Source organism: Lepisma saccharinum, chromosome 13, assembly GCF_977018435.1.
Source record: "Lepisma saccharinum chromosome 13, izLepSacc3.1, whole genome shotgun sequence".
Lineage (NCBI taxonomy): Eukaryota > Metazoa > Arthropoda > Insecta > Zygentoma > Lepismatidae > Lepisma > Lepisma saccharinum.
In genome coordinates this window covers 77,021,896-77,041,739 of record NC_139241.1, presented here as the reverse complement: position 1 = coordinate 77,041,739, position 19,844 = coordinate 77,021,896, and the positions used below count along the sequence as shown (strand labels likewise).

Below are 19,844 nucleotides of genomic sequence, written 5' to 3'. Positions count from 1 at the left end.
TTGTGAATAAACTTGTATCCGACCCAGACGTCGGGAGTTGAGAGATGGGGTTTTTCTTGAGTGACAGCCGCCGCTTGGAACATGACATATTTGCACCAACGCGAAGATAAGGAAGGATTATTTTCGCCGCTACCGGGCTTGAGTCGCAGCAGGCGTTCGAACCCATGTTCACGGATGACCAGAGATATCCGCTGGACCCCACGCCTGCAAGTATCGAAGACGCCTCGGTGACCGAGTTTCAAGACAATGGACACAGGTCATTCGCATCTCCTCCAAAAGCGAAGCCAAGCTACCTGAGCGTGGGTTTCAACGGACGGATTTGATTCTCTTATAAATATACGGTGCTACCATCCCAGACACAGTTTTTACCCGGATTTCACAGAGAGAGCATCTCCGCGCTACACTCTCGCGTGATCATTGTTTTGTGTCTGTGAACTTTGTTTCCTTACGTACTGTGAGCGACTTGCAGATAGGGAGTTACCAGTGTGCGCCTTATTTTGGTGAAGATTACGCGGTGATTTGTTTTTGCCAAGCGTGGACTACATAAGGATGGAGGGCTAAAGAAGATAGAGAAGGAGGGGCCGTCGCTCCCCCTGACGCCTGCAACGACGCAGAAGCCAGCCAGACGACGCCAAAACCAAACACTGCCCAAAGCCCGTTACCAGAGGGAGAGAGAGAAGGACGTTTTCCAGCTCGACGTTCCAACTGAAGCCCGCTACCAGAGAGAGATGATTGCAGATCGACGTCTAATTGATGCCCGACACTAGAGATATCCCGACCGGCGCGTGACCACGTACACCCGACGCTAGTGACAAGAGGAAAGCCCGAAGTACTAAGGAGGTGCAAGTACAACAGATCGTCGCAATTATTCTTCGTCGCGATCGACCTTGGAGGACAATTTCGCCACAAAGGAACCGTGTGCAAGTCCCGCGTCCAGGAGAGATGAATGACCACGCCATGTAGCAGAGTCTGGTACAGTATATACTTCAGAGGGTCTCATGTCCATGTAAACGTGCGTCGTCAGTATCTACACCGTACAGTTAACGCCGAAGTCTCACTTATTAGCAAAGTCACTCAAGAAACCCCGAAACTAATTTCCGTGTCTGATAATTTTTGGTATTGTTATAAAAAAGAGTTATTTCATGTTCTGATGTTCTAATTTAATTGTCTGCATTCAGCGTTAGAAGCTCCATTTCATTTCTTTAATATTTAGTATAAATTGCCAAAGTGTGCTCCATTTCTTGTGTAACCGACCGCCCCGTCGCGCCATTTAACTTGTCAATAGTTGACTGATGAGTCCTTTTTAATTGTGGAAAGCGTAGTTGTTTTTATTGCAAGGTCGTGTGCGTGAAATAGTATTATTTGTTGCATAGTGGTTTTTAAGGTAATTTTTGCTCGCGCCGACGATTGATTAGTGTATTCCGGCAGCTGGAGCCAATTAAGTTTTTTGCATCACTATGTAATTGAGTAGTTGTTCTCATTGGACGAGAGAGGCTTGTGTGTAATACCCCCGTCCGAGAAACTTGTATAATGTCGAGCTTACGACTCGATGCATACGTTCATTCGAACGAAAGATTTAACCACGCCGACCCAATTGTCTTAGTTAACCGCTTTCCGAGGGCTGGCACTTAAGTTAATTTAAAAGAGCACAGGAGCTGGCAGACAAATGCCCTAAATTCACATAAAGGTTTAAAAATTAAAAGGAATGATATGTTAATGAGATCCATGATTTGTATCCATACTTCACATGTAAAAATACCTCATGTGTGTGAAAGAGAGATAGAGTGAATGTTGTGAGAGTGAGGAGGCTTTGTAAACCGTTGTTGATTGCAATATTTTTTTGTTGTTACAATATATATTCACTTTTTTACCGTTCGTCAGTGTTGTTATTTGACGTTTTTCAGGTACCAGATATTATGCTATTAGTGTGTTATGATTGTTCGAATCTACATATCAAAGGTAAACAAAACAGTGTAACATTTCAAGGTATTAATCTCCGCCTCGCATAGTATGACAATCAACGACCGTCTCAGTACCGAACTTGATAACTGGACCGTGAGTCACGACCGGTTTCCCGTACACATAACGACGTTTGGCCCCGTGCCGGGGTATGATTGACACGTCATGTTCGGGGGCCGTGAGTGCACTCGTTACATACATATCATTTCATTCTTAAAATTTTGACAGTTTATGCTGGACAACCTACGTGAATGACTTTACTGCATATCTGTCCGTGACTGTACAAGGGCAATATTCGTAGATAAGTGTTGAACTATGTATGTATGTGTGTGTTTAAATATATTGATTTTTTTTACTTACAACTCATTACTAACAATGATATTTCTTATAGTTAGATATTTATTATCATGGAATAATAATAATATAGTATTGACGCCCTCTTGTGTGTGTTTCGAAACAATGTCCTACTTTTGTTGTTCAAATAGTTGGGCGTTAACGTTTCCAGAAAGTAGGTTTTCTGCAGGAGAGACGACGTAAAAAGAAAAGTGTGATGACAAAATCAAGGTATTGACCCTGGATAAGTTGTGTGTCCAGGAAGTGCTTCTATTTGAGCAACGAGTTATTTGTTCTTTTCGTAATCTTTCATGCACATTGTTCTCGGAAAATATTGTTTTTACGTCGTTGTCATTGTAGATCCTGTTTTGTTTTTTTTCTGCCCTTTTTTTGTATGTCACTTATGTTTCCGGTTCGTTGCGTTATCATCTTACGTCAGAGACATTTTACCTGTGTACAACGAATATTGGATGCTGTAATTTGAGGGCAGGCTGAGGAGTGGTAACGCATTACATTTGGAAGCAAAGTTACTTTGAGTAACATACCCGACTCTGTTTCAGGCCATTTTGCTACAAGAGTTGTACAATCAGCAGCAAATTGTCCATCTCTATTCGTGTTCTATTCTATTTCCTGTGTTGTTTTAAGGAATGGAATTGTACGAATACTGAAGCAGATAGTAACATTTGCCTATTACTATTACCGTCGACTGTACATACAAGCTGGTTCCAACTGCGAAATCATGATTAAGGCCTCCTGATGGCGTAGTGGTAACACCGACGGCTTATAATAAAGTGTTCCCAGGTTTATATCCCCTCTCCCGGTGGAGAGGCACATAACAGTCCCTATTAACCTATCTGAACATGAAGTTGACTTATTACAAGCTGGGTGGAGAAATTGCACGGCATGTCAGGGACCTGGATTTGAGTCCTGATCGAGCCCGCATTTTGTGCATAAATTTGTAAGTAGTACGAGGGTTGCTCAGATAGTAATGCCCCTCATGTGTCAAAATGAGGAACTTTTGCGAAAACATAATTACTAATAGCTAAAAATGGTACCGAGAGGAGAATCCAGAAGATTTCAGATTGAAGCGACAGGCGACACGTTTCTCTTGGAAACCAACCTTCAGAAATAAATTCAACTTTTCGAACCGAAGCGACACGACAAGCTGCACGTGTCGCTCAGATTCGTTTTCTCAATATCGTGCATAGTGTCGCCTCGGTCTGATGCACGACGGTCTGTTGCTCGTGCATGCGCGGTGAATGTTTTGCTTTAGAGTGAATTGGCTCGTGTCGCTGGTCACTTCAGTGTGATATATCGCCGTGTCGCTTGTCGTTTCGGACCTCACCGGTGGAGCAGCGTCGTCGCTTTTTAATCAAGGGTCAATCAATCAATCGCTTGTCGTTTCGGTCTGAAAGCTCACTTATACATAATTACATGTTTATCATAAATCCACATATCTCCCCATAGCGTGGACGTTTACTGTTTTCCCCCCAGGGACAGAGAAACAAGGTATTATTCTAGAGGGATGCAAACGATGCATATTTTCCCCTCAATAGTGTTGCCTTCTTAATATCATTCATGCTTCTGCAACACCCTTATAATATTTATTCGAAATTACTATGAATGAAATACAATTTTAGATTGACATTTATTTCCATGGAGGCGTGGCCCATTTTGTCCCCCTTCACGACATCTACACCATGTCCAATTCTTGTTCACTACTGCTGATTGACTCACCTGCACGTATCTACCTTGGTCCAAACCCTGCAGTCACGAGTCTGTGACGCATTGTGGAGACACCTAGCGTATTTCCTGAAAATCTCTCACTGACTCAGACTTGAAACAAGAATGAATAATTCGCACCTCGGGCGCGGGAAAAGAGTTTCCTAGTAAAACAAAGCGTAATTATCGGAAAATATTTACTACGCGAGTACGTAAGGTGAGTTATCTTATCACTATTGTTTGTGTGGTGAGTCTTTGTTACTGTTTCCGCATATTTAATTGCGAAATGTACTCTTCACCTTGTAGCACATTACGATCAGATAGTTTAATATCGTTTTGTTTTGTGTGTGTGTGCATTTCATTCGCTTCTGTCCGAGTAAATAATGTGTAAAGTGTTGATGAAGAGAAGATATTTAGTAAGTACTTGTTTGATTATAAGTTTTATAACGTTGGAAAGAATCAAATTGGGTTACAGTATCGCGCTATCGCCGACCTTCGTGGCAAAGTGGTTAGCACAGCGCGCTACGACAACAGGGGTCCCGAGTTCGAATCCCGGCCCGGGCATGGGTGTTTTTGTGACCGTCACTTCATCAGTTTCATCATAACCACTCATCCTCATCGTCGCGATTATCCAAAAGAGGCAGAAGAGCGACGCTAGACAACAAATATCAAATCAAGCATACGTGTTTTTAAGTAATGTAGTTTTGCGTATGCTGTTGTTTGGCGTTCTGTTTCAGTTCTTGAAGCTCGCATTGCGTAAAACAAACAAATTGAATAAAAGTGCTGATGAAAAAATTTGCTTCGTAAAGCTTATGCATTCCACTGTACACTATATATGTATATATCTTGACATTATATACACTCTGAATTCGATTTTTCTAATTTAGCGTCGCGTTTCTGCTACTTTTTTGATAATCACGATGATGAGGATGAGTGATGACATGACGGAGAGACACGCACCAACACATCTATGCTCAGGCCGGAATTCGAGCCCGGGAACCCTGGTCTAGCGCGCTGTGATAACCACTAGTCTATGCTTAAGTTGTAGCTATTTACTGTAGGGCTCATGGCAACAGGAAGTGAAATATTGCCAAAAATAAAGAAAATCATCATTGCCATAAAACTGCCCTTTATTCTTTAAATGATAAAAGAATAGCGCCTTGTTCAGCGGTAAAATTAACCTGATTTCGGCATGCAGTGCTCGGATGTCTTTACCTATTGTATGTCATCGTTCTGTCATTTTTGATTAATTGAAGGATAAATGCTGTAGATTCAATGCTAGAATAAGGACTCGAATTCGTATTGGCCAATCAACGCGCTCACTTACTGAGGCAGCAGTTCTCATGTGTCAACTGTTTATATTTTCAGTTCAATAACCTCAGGAATGATGATTCTGTGGTTACAGGAAGTGGACAAGATATTTTCCAATGAACAAATGCATTTGTTTATTAAGCAGATTTTATTTGGTTTATGTGTGTGAAGGCAACGATCAAAGTGATTGATCTTTTTTTTTAATCAGATCGCAGGTCGTTCACCCTTGCTATCGTTTCAATTCGCAAGGAAAACAATTTGGGTCTGACAGTTCATTCACAGATGAGTTTGTACTGATTGTCCCTTTGTAGTCTTTATATAGCAAACTGTCAATTGTGATATTTGGCAAAACAAGCATCTTGCATATGTCAGTGTAATTTATAGCTTGGCCAAGGTAGGTGCATACAGGTAAGTCAATCGGAGGCAGTGAACGGGCATTGGTTGACTGTGACATAGAGGTTCGTGGGTTTTCAAAACAAAGAATAAGGTGTTTATGAAGTTTAGTGCAGTTTCTGTTAGTTGCAGTAGAAGCAATATATATCAATGATCATGATTCCAGAAAAACATTTTTAATTTAAGCTGTCCGCACCGTTCGCAAGACGGCGCTACTGATTGCACATTAGATTTGAATATACACAGTGACTCAGCTTGTTTTTCATGGACGTCCGGAAGGGAAGGGGGCAAGGGGGCCACCCCTCCGGGAAAATCGATGTCCACAAAAAATTATGTATATCACACATACTTTCATTTCAGTCAACAGTAATTTATGTAATTATTGTCTAAGGGCGTTGAAGGAACATGACATTTTCATACTGAAGCAGTGTTTTTTGAAGATAAAAAAATACCTTGCTTGCATCTCCCTGGAAAAATTCTGCGGACGACCATGTTGTTGCTGTTGTTTGAATTGGTGTTTTAAGTCCACTTTTTGCACATTTAGGCTATTCGGGACTGGACCTACAGTTTACTATGTGATCTGAACCACCGTGCAATGTGCCTCCACCAACATTTTCAGGTTTATTATAAATTCAACATTTACTTTCGTTAACCTCCTGTGACGTGAGGAACAAAGTAATAAAGAATAATATTTTTTTATGATTCTGCAAATGTGACCGTTATTTAACAAAAAAAAGGACTCCCCTCCCCTCTCCGAGTCTGCTGCTCAAATTGGGCTCCAAGTTACGCCCATGGGCGAGTTTTACCCAAGGTACATTTCCCACAGTTGGAATCTTAACTTACGCATGCGGCAGACGGGGACAGCCGCATGCTGCATGTTACCTGAATGTTGCCACAGCACCTGTGTAACCCAGAGCAAACAGGCATCTCTCCTTTGTCAATTCGTGTTTGCTTCCGCAAAACAAAAGGGTGCTTGCAGGAGAGGCACGTCATTTTGTTTCAGGGGAACTTGTTTGCCCCCCCCCCCTTTCCTTTCCCCTTCGTTCAGCGACCTGGGTAACCGCGAAAACCCGTCCCCAAATATGCACGCTACGCTGCCTTTCCCCATGTCCGCCTGACAAGCAGAGAAATAACTCATTGCCGACTCGAGCGCGAGAGGTCTGCCAACAATGTTACAGCTCAAGAATGCGCCTGGGATGAACGCGAGCTTTGTTGGAAGCGATATGTTTACAGTGAGCAAATCTTCCTCGTAAGGGATACCCCCGGATGAACATGTGTTTGCAAACAAATTTTTTGAGTGTTGTTGTTTGTTTGCTCTGTGGAAAGACCGACCATCAGGAGCGCTGGCATGTTTGCGCAAAGAAAGGTCAGTTCTCTTTATGCCACTTTCGTAAGGAGGATAGAAAATGAAATTCTGCTAAGAACCTTCTTCAGCGATAGATCAAGCTTAGGGATGGCCACAACATCAGGATAGAGCAGATAATTCAGATATCAGACCAATACGGCTATTCCTGATATCAGAGTATTCAGATCGCTACTTACTCTTTCAAGCTCACCAAGTTATTCTGAATGCTGCCTGAAATTAAGGAAATAATTACCAAATAAAGGATCCGGACACCAAATTCAGAATGCTATATTCTAAACTGTATCTCTTCTACGTTTTTGTTACGGTGGAAAACTTCGTGCGTTTGTACTGAAGGACCGTTTTTTCAATTTCCTGTTAATCTTTGTTAACTAAGTGCCAGTTGAATATAACAGCCAGTCTTAACCAGCACCGGGGTTTTCAATGTGAAAGTAACTTGCCAGTTAACTAAACCATAGTTCGTTCTCCAAAACAGTGTGTTGGCAACTGTGAAGGACGGAAATTACAGGAAATCGATCTGCGCGCCATCTGTTAGTATAGTTTCAAACCGTGTCGACTGGCACACATCCTGGCGTTTAAATATAGAACTACAAGCGCGCCGCGTTCGAAAGCACGTTATTGAAAACGATTGGAACAATGGCTGCGTATCCGCTCTGTATGCTTACGAAATAAATTAACGAAAGCAAGCACTGCAGATTTGGCTTTCTTCTAATAAAGGTCAATTAATTCCACGTGGGGGAAATGCTGTTATGAGGCGCAAGCACAGATACTTTCTTGCAGAAGAAGCATGAAGAGCTCGAAAGTCGAAACATTAATAATACCTGTCTGTTGATATAGGTTGTTTTCATGTGACGTCAGAATTCGCACCGCCGCCATGTTTGCGACCGAGTTGTTTGTCGTCTGCAAGGAAATATTCATCACGTAAGAGAATGGGATCTATTCTGTTTTCACGTAACGTTCGTTACACCTGCTCCGACTGTACGTTTGTTGTTAGTACTGTGTAAAATTTCGGTAACACTGTATACAATTAATGACAATGTTGTGCCATCTGGAAATAGCGGTAATTTTTCGTGTTCAAGCTCTTTGCGCAGTGGACACAAGAAGATATGGAGAAAAGGCGAAGTTTTGCGGTGTAGATCCGTATGAACTGGACGATAACGAAATGAAAAGGGGCCGAAACATTTGGCTACTCTAGTGCACGTGTGTGTAATTATTTTTACCCAGCTATCTGGAATCAATTCGTTTTCGTGCTTATTAGTGGTTCGGATTCTGCTTGAAATATTTACATCCAGTACAGATTTACTAATATTTTCAAGGCTCTGCCATTATCGTCTCCGTTTTCCTTTAAGGTTTGTTCAGGCGCTGTAACTTAAAATGTTGAGTTGCTCAAAAACAGTAATTTCACTCCTTGCTTTAACAATTTGGGATATACCGGCCTCCGTGGCGGAGTAGTTAACACAGCGCGCTACGATGCCAGGGGTCCCTGGTTCGAATTCCAGGCTGAGCATCGGTGTTCTGATAAGTTTTGCTTTTATCAGTAACATATCATCACTCAGCCTCGTCTTCACGATTAGCCAAAACTGGCAGAAAAGCGAAGTAACAATCGATAAATTGGGGATATTTTAATAGCACTGTTTTTTTTTCCTGACAGTACGCAAAGCCTACTACAGTCACATTTTCTCATGGATCGAATACCAATTGATAACAGTTGCTTTAACGAACGAAATACAAGGGTTGGATAAAAAGTGATGGCAACACTGGTATAATTGGTACTTGACTGTATTGGCAGAGGAGCACGTGTTACATTCCTTCAATGTAATTGCCCCCCCCCCCCCCATCTCTACGACCTTCTGCCACACGTATGGAAGGCGGCGTACACCGTCAGCGCGTCCATCTCTGTCGATGTCCCGCAGTGACCGCCCTATAGCACGTATGATGGCTTCACGCGTGTCGTAGTGCTTCCCGCCCAGTGGTTCCTTGATTTTGGCAAAAAGGTCGTAATCACACGGTCTCATACCGGTGAATACGGCGGATGTTCCAGTACCTCCCACTACCAGTTATGCAGGAGCGCCGTCAGAGTGTTCGCAGTGTGACACTTTGCATTGTCAAGCAGGATGATGGGACACCGTGCCAGAACGTGCCGTCGCGAGACTAAGGTGGTGTTGCAAGAAGGTGCAGTAGTAGGCTGCGTTGACCGTCTGCCTAAGAGACGTTGTTCTTCTTGCCTAAACATATTGTTAGGGCGCTTGCACTCTCGTCCTCTGCTTCAGAGCACTGCTGTTTTTGACTGAATAACATACAATCGCACCCCACTCACTATACTTCCTCGTCTGACATTCCTTTATCAACCACGAAACGGTTGTGGCGCTGTGACTCGCCCCTTTCACGGGACAGCAGTGTTGCCATTACTTTTTATCCAACCCTTGTATAATAAATAATCAAGTACAAACGTACAAATATCAAGATGAATTAAAATTTGAATATTATCATTTTTATCATCAAACTTATCGGAAGTATCAGCACCTTTCTACAAAAAAAAAACAACAAAAAAAAACACTATTGCAAATATGATTAAACACACCAGTTCGATCCATTTGTACTAAGTCACAGAGAAAGGTGGCATATAAACTTACCTGAGAGGAAATGTTCACTGCACACTCCGTAATATTTGCTTTGTTCATTAACGTTGGCACGATTAACTTTCGCCAACCAGATTTCCGTGCCGTGAAGCGCACCTTCTGTTCTTTCTCGGAAAATTCGAGGATGAACTTGAGTTTCTGTTAAACAACTGAATACGGCACAGTGCCATCGTAAACAAGGTTGAAATCTCGCGCCCGCCCGTTTGAATTCCGTATGTTTACAAGAACCGGCCGCAATCATGGCTGCTCGATCCCACAATGCAACAGTTTGTGACGTAGGCCAAACACACCTATAAACACTACTAATATGTAAATATTGTACATTTGACTGCATGCTTTGTAACTCTCTATGCATGTTTGTTGAGCGAGAAAACAACATGTTAATAGTAAGCATGCTTTGTAGGTCAAGTTCTAAAAGTATGAAGGTAAGAGTAAAAATAATTTTAAAGTTTCTTCAATCTTCGTGTCCATCTTTATTCTTGGTTCATTTCTCTGTTTCTTGTTGTTATTAGCACCATTAGCACCAGGACGATGAGTGGATTTTAATAGCAAGTTTTCAATGGCAAATTTTACCATCGCCTTAGAGTTAGGCAACACACACAACGCGTTACAAGGAAGCGAGTGTTTCAGGATCTAGGTGTTGCCGGTGAGTGTACATATCGGTGTGCACCACTCATATTATCTATCGAAATATTTGAGTTGGCGCCACTGCGCGTAGAAAAGATTCAGCAAAGAATATTATGCTCGTTCACTGACTTTCGGTAAATGTCACGCTGATATGAAGAAATGCAGCGTGTTCTCCTCACACACGACACACGTGTGAATCTTGCTCTGTGCCGTGTCACGCCGTACAGATTCCGGGAAGGGGGTTCAGAGTGACACCCTTGATAAAGTGAATGACCTCACATCTAGGAGGGACGACAGAGTCAAGTATTTTTTTGGGTGTTGTCTCCGACCTGGGCGGTATTGTGTAAAGATACAGGGTGTTGCCATCGGAACAATGGATTAATAAGATATGGCTGTCTAAGGAAGGGGTACGATAAGAACGCCGAGACGAAACTGGGGGAGGGGGTATTTAAGCAGAGGACATGTTGCGTCGAAGGCCAGACAATGCACAAAAGGTTTATGGAGATCACATTTATTGACGCGTGGATCAGGCGAGATGGCCATGGTGGAGGGGTTAGCACAGCGCCCAGCGACGCCAGCGGTCAAGGGTTCGAATCCCGGCATGGGTGTTCTTTGTGTGTGTCCCTTCATCAATTTCATCTCATCTTCATCGTCGCGATTAGCCAAATGTGGCAGAAAGGCGACTCTGAATAACAAGGAATCCAAATCAACTAGACGAAATGGAGTTGACCTCTTATAGTGGAGCTACATGCTTGATTGATTTGGTGTTTTAAGTCCACTTTATACACAGTTAGGCTAATCGGGACTAGACCTACAGTTTAAAGTGGGATCTGAATCACTATGTGCTGCTACCGGGTATCGAACCCGGGACCCCTTGATTACAAGGCGACGATGCAACCACTGCGCTATCGAGGAGGCCTGGAGCTACATGCAAAAGAGCCTTCGCAGACCCGCGACACCCGTGCATCGTACTCCCGCGTGGAGGGGAGGGGCAGAGTGGATCATGCTTCCGTATGACCCGAGTTGAACGGATGAATGGAAAGTGCGCGCAGACATTTCGCCGAAGGTTGTTTTGTTTGTGGTCGCTCGACAGAAATCAAGGCGAGAGCGAAATTAGATCATTGGATTGGTTGGTTTGGTTTATTTCCAGTTGTTCTTGAGTTGTCAAAAAACAAATCACCCCAGGGAGTCTGTAGAAATCGAGATTCTAAGTGTGTGTGGTGGGGGATGCGGGATTTTTAATCTTTCCTGTCCTGCACACCACAGTTTTCTCGTTTTAAGATTATTATCGGTGTTGTTGGAAAAGTTCACATGAAAGCTATGCGTGTGGACAGGAACATAAGGACCAAAGTTCGCCATCACCAGGCACGGATCTACGGGAAGGAAGACAGTGCAAGTATAGGTTAGAATTAATTCTAGTTTAGGTAACAGAGTAACATTCGCCCCTCCCAACTCCTGGATCCGCCACTGATACCCACCTTCTGGCGACGCCTTTTTATAATACACCAACATATCATATATTCAGAATTACCGGGGGGCGTGTCCCTCGCTTCCCCCTCGCCTTTGACGCCCGTGAAAACAATGCATTGACGCTAACGTCTTGTCTTGAATTCGGCTTGTCTTGAATTAAACTCTGCAGGGAAGGCTAATCCGTCAATACTCTGTGTAGTTGCAGCCAATCGCGAGAGCACTAAAAAAAATTGCCCCGATTTACAAAGGAGCTTGGAAAAATGTTCAGCTATTGGTTTCGCTTTATGATCCTTGTTCTGGCTGTTAGTTGAACGATCGACGCGACGCCTGGTGGCTGGAACTGAAAGTGATCTTTCCAGTGTTGCCAGTTAGATTCGTATATTTTCAGCTAAAATTGTTGCCAAATCAAAGGTTTTCTTGCGTAGTGAAAATAATTATCACATGTTATTACTTATTTCCAAATAAATAATAGTGTAAAATACGAAATGAATGAAATTCCATTTCAGTAATTATATTTTCCAAAATACTATACCGGTACTGAATACAACTTCCCAGAAAAATAATGTTGTTTTTCTCCGCCAGTGCCGTTGCCAGTACTGTAATACTGGTACATGTCAGTTGTGATTTAATGGAATGGTTAGCGCTCTCATATTTGAAGACATGGCCCCGGATTATTTATGATTTTCAAGATATTCCTTGAAGTTTTGTTTTCCATATTATTTTTCAATTCTACTGTCGATTTCTTTTATATTATTTGGACACAATTGCATTCCCTAGTACAGCGCATCTTATTGTTTGTATTGGAATACACGTTAAGAATGATGCAATATTTTTCAGCCTGTCTGATATTTATGAGTGAATTTTTCTTACATTATGTATAATTATAATTTGTTAGTGTAATTGCATAGGAAAAAATATATTCTATATACATTTGAGAGCTTTCCGAAGGCACAGTGATAACTAAGCCGACTTGTAATCAAGGGGTCCCAGGTTCGATACTCAGTGGAGGAACATAGTGGTTCGGATTCCACTTTAAACTGTAGGTCCAGTTGTAATTAACGTGTCGGTGCTTAAAGTGCACTTAAAACTTCTATATACATTATAAAATAGGCGAAGAAAATTTAAGCTTAAATTGCTGCAAATAATAACAATATTTCCTATTCACATAAACCAGTGTGAATGATAATTTGAAATAATCTTAAGCATAACTCAATACTCATGTACCTCAAAATAAATATTTTATTTCTCTGTCCATAAAACAAAATATTCTACGAAGTCTGTTGTCTTTAAGTAATAAATAATAAGTTTTATTTCATTTGAGAAAGAATAGAACGTAAGTGTCCACCTTTTTAAATTGTTAGTATGTGTGTGGCAAGACCCATAACATTTTTTATTCATCCAGTAGAAGTAGAAGTACAAGTATTCGGCAGTTTTACTATGTGCATTATGTTATGATCTCGTAAGTTAAGTGACTCACACACACTCAGAGCGAGTTTTTGAACGATTTCATAGTTCAGCTGGAAGAGATAAGACACATGCAAGTCAGTAAGATAACAAATCATTTCATCGCGTGAAGTGGGGTGTGTAGGTTAGGCTGCTTTCCGCACATAACGTCCGCATTTTCAGAAATTACCACTCGATCTGGCAACAGTTGTTTTCTTCGCGTAGTTTGCTCTCCAGCAGGCTCAATTTCACGAGCAAAAAAGTAGGTGTTGACCAATCGGGTAGGGAAAACACAGTATCACAAGCGTAACTGTGATGTCATTCCATTGTTCCTCAGTGCATATGGCATAATAAAACTCGTTCAAGTAAGCTACTAGCGCTTCATACTAAAGACAGATAATAAAAAAAAATACGTAAACGATTCGCGTTTGTTTTCCTGCAGTGCAGTGCGAAGCTTCGAAATGCCAACGAGTTGAACTTGCTTGTAGTGCGAAGGTTGGAGATTTTCTTGTGCTTGTTTTGGCGTCGTGTTCCGTTATCTCTAGTGAAGAGGTGTTGTTACTTGTTCGAAATGCGACACAAGAATTACACACATGCGGCTAAAAAACGCAGAGGATCTTGTAGTACCAGAAGGCGGCCTAGTGAAAATAATCTGAAAGATACAGTCGCGCATAATTCGACAATATGGTATCCTGTTTTGAGCTCTGCCTGCGTCTTAGAACAGTCAAATGTGGAGCAAGCTATTTGGATGACAGTAAGTTATCTTGTTCTTTTATACCCTTCATTTCTAGCAATCGCAGCTCTAAATCGTTCTACGTACATGCATATGCACATCGTTACCATTATACAGAGTGTTCGAGAAATATCCGTACCCTAGATATACAAATTCCCATGGGCGTAGGCAGGAAAAAATTAGGGGGGTGGGGGTCATTCATAATTGTTCTCTTGGGCGTCGCCAGAAATTTGAATAATAGAAATAACAATAATATATAATAATAATTAATATATAATTAGAAACAAATTTTATTCCAAAATAATAATAATAATTATTATTATTATTATTGCTGTTGTTATATCCTTGAGGAGGCTTACTCAGTCCAGCAGAAAATGAGTGAATATCCAGCACAAGGTTGTTTTTTTTAGTGTACTGAAATGCACAATTATTATACAGGGAGGTTATTGCAGCATGCCACCGCTTCAGCATCGGCCGGTTGCCGGCCCAGTCATGCAACAGGTGCCGGCAAATTGCGTAACAGATAGCCCGTAACAGAAACCGCTTGTTTTGTAATATTTCCACTTTTCACAATTACAGTTACAATTACAATTGAAATAAGCACGTACCTTGTCGCACGGATGCAGGAAAAGGTGTCCTCCCAAATACAAATATTTCTGGCACCTTATTTCTGACGTCTAATCTTAGATTAGTCATCGCTACTTTATTCTCAGTTGTCGCGACAGCGCCTGCAGCTTATCGGGGGTTGGGTGAGTTGTCAGCCGCGAGATGGCGCTTCATACTGCACGTGTCGGCAGTGATGCCAACCGTAGGGACATGTCCCTACGCATAGGGACTTTTCACTAAATTTCGCCCGCGTAGGAACGTAGGGACAGATTTTGCCAAATGAGGGAAAACGTAGGTTCCTTTTTCAATCTTGGTAAATTACATTTTATGAATTAGTTTATCTGGATACTTTAGCGAGGAGGAGAAAAAAGAACTAACTAACAGATCTCCATCAGAATTTTGGAACATGTTATCGGTTACCAAAAACTTTCAAGGCAAGTTCCTTTTTGAAAACATTTCCACTCTCGCGAAAATAGTGCTAACATTGCCGCATTCTAACGCGGAAACGGAAAGAATATTTTCAATGTTAAGTGATACAAAAACAAAAAAGGGAAATAAAATGGGACCAAAATTGTTAAAGAATGCAGGAAATACAGCATCACCAACCAACATCTATCTCTTCACAGCAGCAGCATGTATGACTTCAAATAACATAATCAACAGTAAACGACTCAACGTTATTCATTAGGGGTGTGCTGGATTCTTTACTTTAAAAAGTCGTTAATTCTCGACGTTTTCTGCCTTGTAAGTTTCTGGAACTTATCGAAAGTTGTAAGTTTTTATTCTAGAAATGCAAAAACAATCACTTAAAGTGAAAATGACTTGTAAAATTCGAGATTTCCAGTGCTTCGGGAAATTTCGAACATTTCCCGTCCAGAAAATTTTCCGACTTGGTCGGGAAATTGCAAATTTTTCAGTCCCGAATGTCGGGATTTTAAAAAATTACCGTCCCGATCCCGTCCCGACCCAAAAAATTCTGTCCAGCACACCCCTATTATTCATTAAGGCAAGAATTTACAATACCGGACCCTTCTGTAATTTCTATGCTACGTCTTATACTCACGAAATAATTATTCGTGATTATTTATCTCAAGTTAACATGTTGGGGTGAGGGGGAAAAAATGTTCATTAACGTGTAGAAGTTGTAAAATAAGCTTTTCAATTCTCGCAATGATTCTCCGTATACAAGTATGGTAGCCATATTTGTTGATGTGAACAAATTAAAATTAGTTACGCTGTCTACAGCGTTGCCACACTGTTGATTTCATACTTGGAGAGCATGGATCGTGTAAGAATGGCGGAAGAGAACAGTAAAAAAGTTGTTAATGTTGTACAGATTGTTAGGTGGAGTGTGCAGGAGGATGGCTGTGGGCTAATTAATAAACTTATGGATTTCAGTATATTGCCCAAAGAACGTGCTTACATGTGACAGCGACAATCACGATGTAGAAGAACTGATTTGATTACAGGTAAATTTGGCAACAGTACATCAATCATAAAATTGCAGGATACGAAAATGGCCTTCGATGATGAACGTTTGCCGTTAAAGTGCTACGAAAATAATAATTTTTATCGGTTCGTAATCACAATTACCGCAAAACCATTCAGGAATAGCCCCACTGACCATTCTCGGTAAGTTTAGGTTAAGTTAGGTTAGGCAAACATAGTTAAAATTTGGGCTCGAAAAAAACATGCACGGGTAGCCCAACAAACCATTGACGGATAGCCCCACGAACCATTCAGGTACGGTTAGGTTAGGTTAGGATAGGCAAACATAGTTAAAATTTGGGGTCGTAGTAATATCAGGAATGTATATTTCGTTTTTTAAGTATTGGAAACACAAAATCTTCCGGTAAATAATAAGCAATCGTGCCGATCGCGGACCACTCAATGTCACTTATTTTGCAATTTCTACACGTGACCCCCCAAATTTTAACTTCAAATTCGTGATTAGGAGGCCTCAATTAGTGAGTATGCGAAATATTACAAAAAATCGGGGAGAGGTCCTGTATTGTAAATTCGCTCCTTCATTAATTGTGGAAGCACCGAGCAGAAAGATTTGGTAAGTAAATGTGTATATTTTATCTTCTGTTTGCATGCTCATGAGGTGTTTTTTTTTTAGTCACTTTACTTGGCGTAGGGACATTTGGTCAGTTGTAGGGACATTTTGACTACGTCTGTAGGGACATTGCCGAAAAATGGTTAGCAACACTGTCGGCTACCAGACAGTGAGTCTACGCTCATTCATGTTCACTTCTGTTCGCGTTTATCAGTACGCGTTTTGTTTATACTGTGTTATTGAGTTGGTGTGCTAGTGCTTTATTGTGTGTTAATTGTTATTCATTCATTACTTATGTCGTTAAACAAATATAGTCTTGAACATAGAGTTTTTATGTACGATAATTACGTGAAAACGAATTCTTGCAGAAAAGTGGTCAGGGATTACGATAGACAGGATCTCTTGAACCTAAGAAACGTGTTGTATTGCTGTTGAAGGAAGTCATTTTCAACATCTCTTATAACACAGGAGGTTAGTGATCATCATTATTATTACTTTTAAATATCATTTTACGCTTCCGGTTTGCTTTATGCGCCGGGATGCTGTCTTCCCTTTCTGTCAACTGAGGATAAAGTAGCGATGTCTAATCTAAGATTAGATGTCAGAAATAAGGTGCCGGAAATATTTGTATTTGGGAGGACACCTTTTCCTGCATCCGTGCGACAAGGTACGTGCTTATTTCAATTGTAATTGTAACTGTAATTGTGAAAAGTGGAAACATTACAAAACAAGCGGTTTCTGTTACGGGCTATCTGTTACGCAATTTGCCGGCACCTGTTGCATGACTGGGCCGGCAAGCGGCCGATGCTGAAGCGGTGGCATGCTGCAATAACCTCCCTGTACTTTGTTATTAAATTTTAAATACCTTCAAGAAAATGCTTTAAAAGTTAGATGGAAATTTTGAAAACTATGTAACCAGTTATTTTTTTTTAAAAAAAAACTTAGCCCTGTGCATGTTTTGCAACCGCAATCGCGATCGTAACGCGCTACGAAACTGGAGATCCGAGGTTCGAACTCCTATCAAGGGGGAGTTTCAACTTTATCGGACAGGGAATTTAAAAGCTGGAAAAGAATTTTGGGACAATCATAAGGGAATTTTTAGTCTGACCCAGCAATAGTACTGGAAAGTGGACAGCAGTAGTGAAATTGAAGGGGTCGCGCGGGTGGGCTGCAATTCCGGAATTGCAAATTGATGAAAATTCTAGATGGATCGTTTCAACATTGTCTCCTTGTTGTATTTCTGTGAAACTTCGAATTGGTTTCTGAACTTCCATTAATCCAACATGTGAGATATTTCGGGGGAGGGTGGGGGGGTTGAACCCTAGAAACTCTCCTCTAAATACGGCGCATGTATAATATTCCATATTCTTTATTTAACACAAAATGGTTTGATTTAAATAGATATTTTTTTTAAAAAAATCACTGATTTAAATCACTTTAAATAAGTAATATACCGTGAGCAGTAGTAGTGTACAAGAGGAATTTGTACATGTCGGAATCACTTTTGGTGAAAGTACATTAATATCATTGAATTGTGTTTATTAGGCTCTAAGAATGGAAAAGAAAGGAAAAAATATATGCGCTCATGCCGTGAAGCTCATATGAAAGGAAATGTAAACTGTAATACACTTAAATTTATCTTGATTTAAAATTCAATAATTTTCATAGGCAAAAGAAAAAAAAAGTTTAAGAACAGTGTGGCGACAGACCTGGAAAACCTGGAAAAGTCAGGGAATTTGAGGTGTCAAAAAATGTCAGGGAATTTGAGGTGTCAAAAAAAGTCAGGGAATTTTGTCAATTTTTTTATATATATATAAGATGTTATGGAACGCTGCACGGGAACAGGAAATCTTGTTGCTAAGTTTGTGCCTCAACTTTTAGGCTCATTTTATGCAGGAAGAGAGAGAGAGAGAGAGAGAGAGAGAGAAAAAAAATGTGTTAAGCCTCTAAATATTACGTGGAAAATTCATTGAATTATCATTTTTTTCTTGTCCGTATGGGAGTAGTAAGGGGACTTGTTTGATTTGATTTGATTTAGTTTATTTTACTTTGCGTTTTGTGCCTCTTGGCTAATTTGCGAAGATGGGGATGAGTGATGAAATGATGAATGGAGATTCACAAACAACCAAGCCCGACCGGGATTCGAACCCGGGACCCTTGGCGTCGCAGCGCGATGTGCTAACCACTCGGCCACAGGGTCTGGCGTAAGGGGGCTTGTCCAACAGATGGAAGGGATAAGAGCGGATGGTGCCGTCCGATAGTTGTCGGACGTCGTAGTAAGGCATTTTGTTGGACAGACTGAAGGAACATGGAAACAAATAGACTCCATTGATACATACGATTTTTGTCGAATATCGCCACCCGACAAAGTACCTCACTACAACATGCGACATAAATTGCATGGACTGCAACATCCAACAAAAATCGCATGCATAAACAAGAAGACTTTTAGACTGAAAATATGCTGCTGGAATTTTGTTACCCTCCTGGCTCACTTCACCTTATTTAATGTATCAGTGCTTACGAAGGTTTTCTTTCTTCGTCCTGACGTATTACTGGCTTCGCACAAGTTAACATTCGTTTACAATGACATTGCACTATTCTTAGATAAATCCAACAAAACAGGATACATATTGAATACCATCACGAAAAAGTGAAACATAAATCGGCATTGGTGAACGTTATAAAAATTTAGCAAGTGCATGCTCCCAACGTAAAATTTACTGCAACACTAGTATTGCAATGAAATTAACGCCACTCTCTGTCTTGTCTGTTTAAACTCGTGAGAGATGGGCATTAATTTCTCACTGAGTGAAGTTAATGTCCAATATTATGAAATAAAATACTAATAATAAATACGTAAATATTTTAATATATTTACTCGAAACATTCAATGATAAAGGCAAATCACTTTATTCAAGAATTGACTTTTATTCTGCCAGCTCTGCTAGATTTTCACTTTCCATCTACTGATTTATACAAGGGGTGCCCAGAAAGTAATTTCCAATTAGTAGGAACCTTGATTTTTCGCAAACGCGAAAACCGTGAAAAATGTTAATTGCTGCGAAGTTGTATTTATGAATGTGCAGTGATGTCTGGACACATTTTTCTCCCGTTCGAAATATCGAAATTACGCGAATTTTGCATAAAGTGCGAATTGTTGGCTTTTTTAGCGATTTTTTTTAA

At 40.8% G+C, this 19,844-nt stretch overlaps 1 protein-coding gene across 5 annotated transcripts in view; it reads left to right on the top strand.

Moving 5' to 3' along the window:
• Positions 1 to 19,844, top strand: part of LOC145997440 (uncharacterized) — a 697,926-nt gene that overhangs the window by 595,087 nt on the left and 82,995 nt on the right. Inside the window, exon 1 of one of the 5 annotated variants that reach the window (XM_083134482.1) lies at positions 13,706 to 14,014. The exons of the other annotated variants lie outside the window; for them this stretch is intronic. Within the exon in view, the coding sequence (XP_082990608.1) occupies positions 13,832 to 14,014 (183 nt within the window). The 5' untranslated portion in view covers positions 13,706 to 13,831. Of the gene's footprint in view, positions 1 to 13,705; positions 14,015 to 19,844 lie in introns of those variants that run through there. 5 annotated transcript variants of the gene reach the window in all.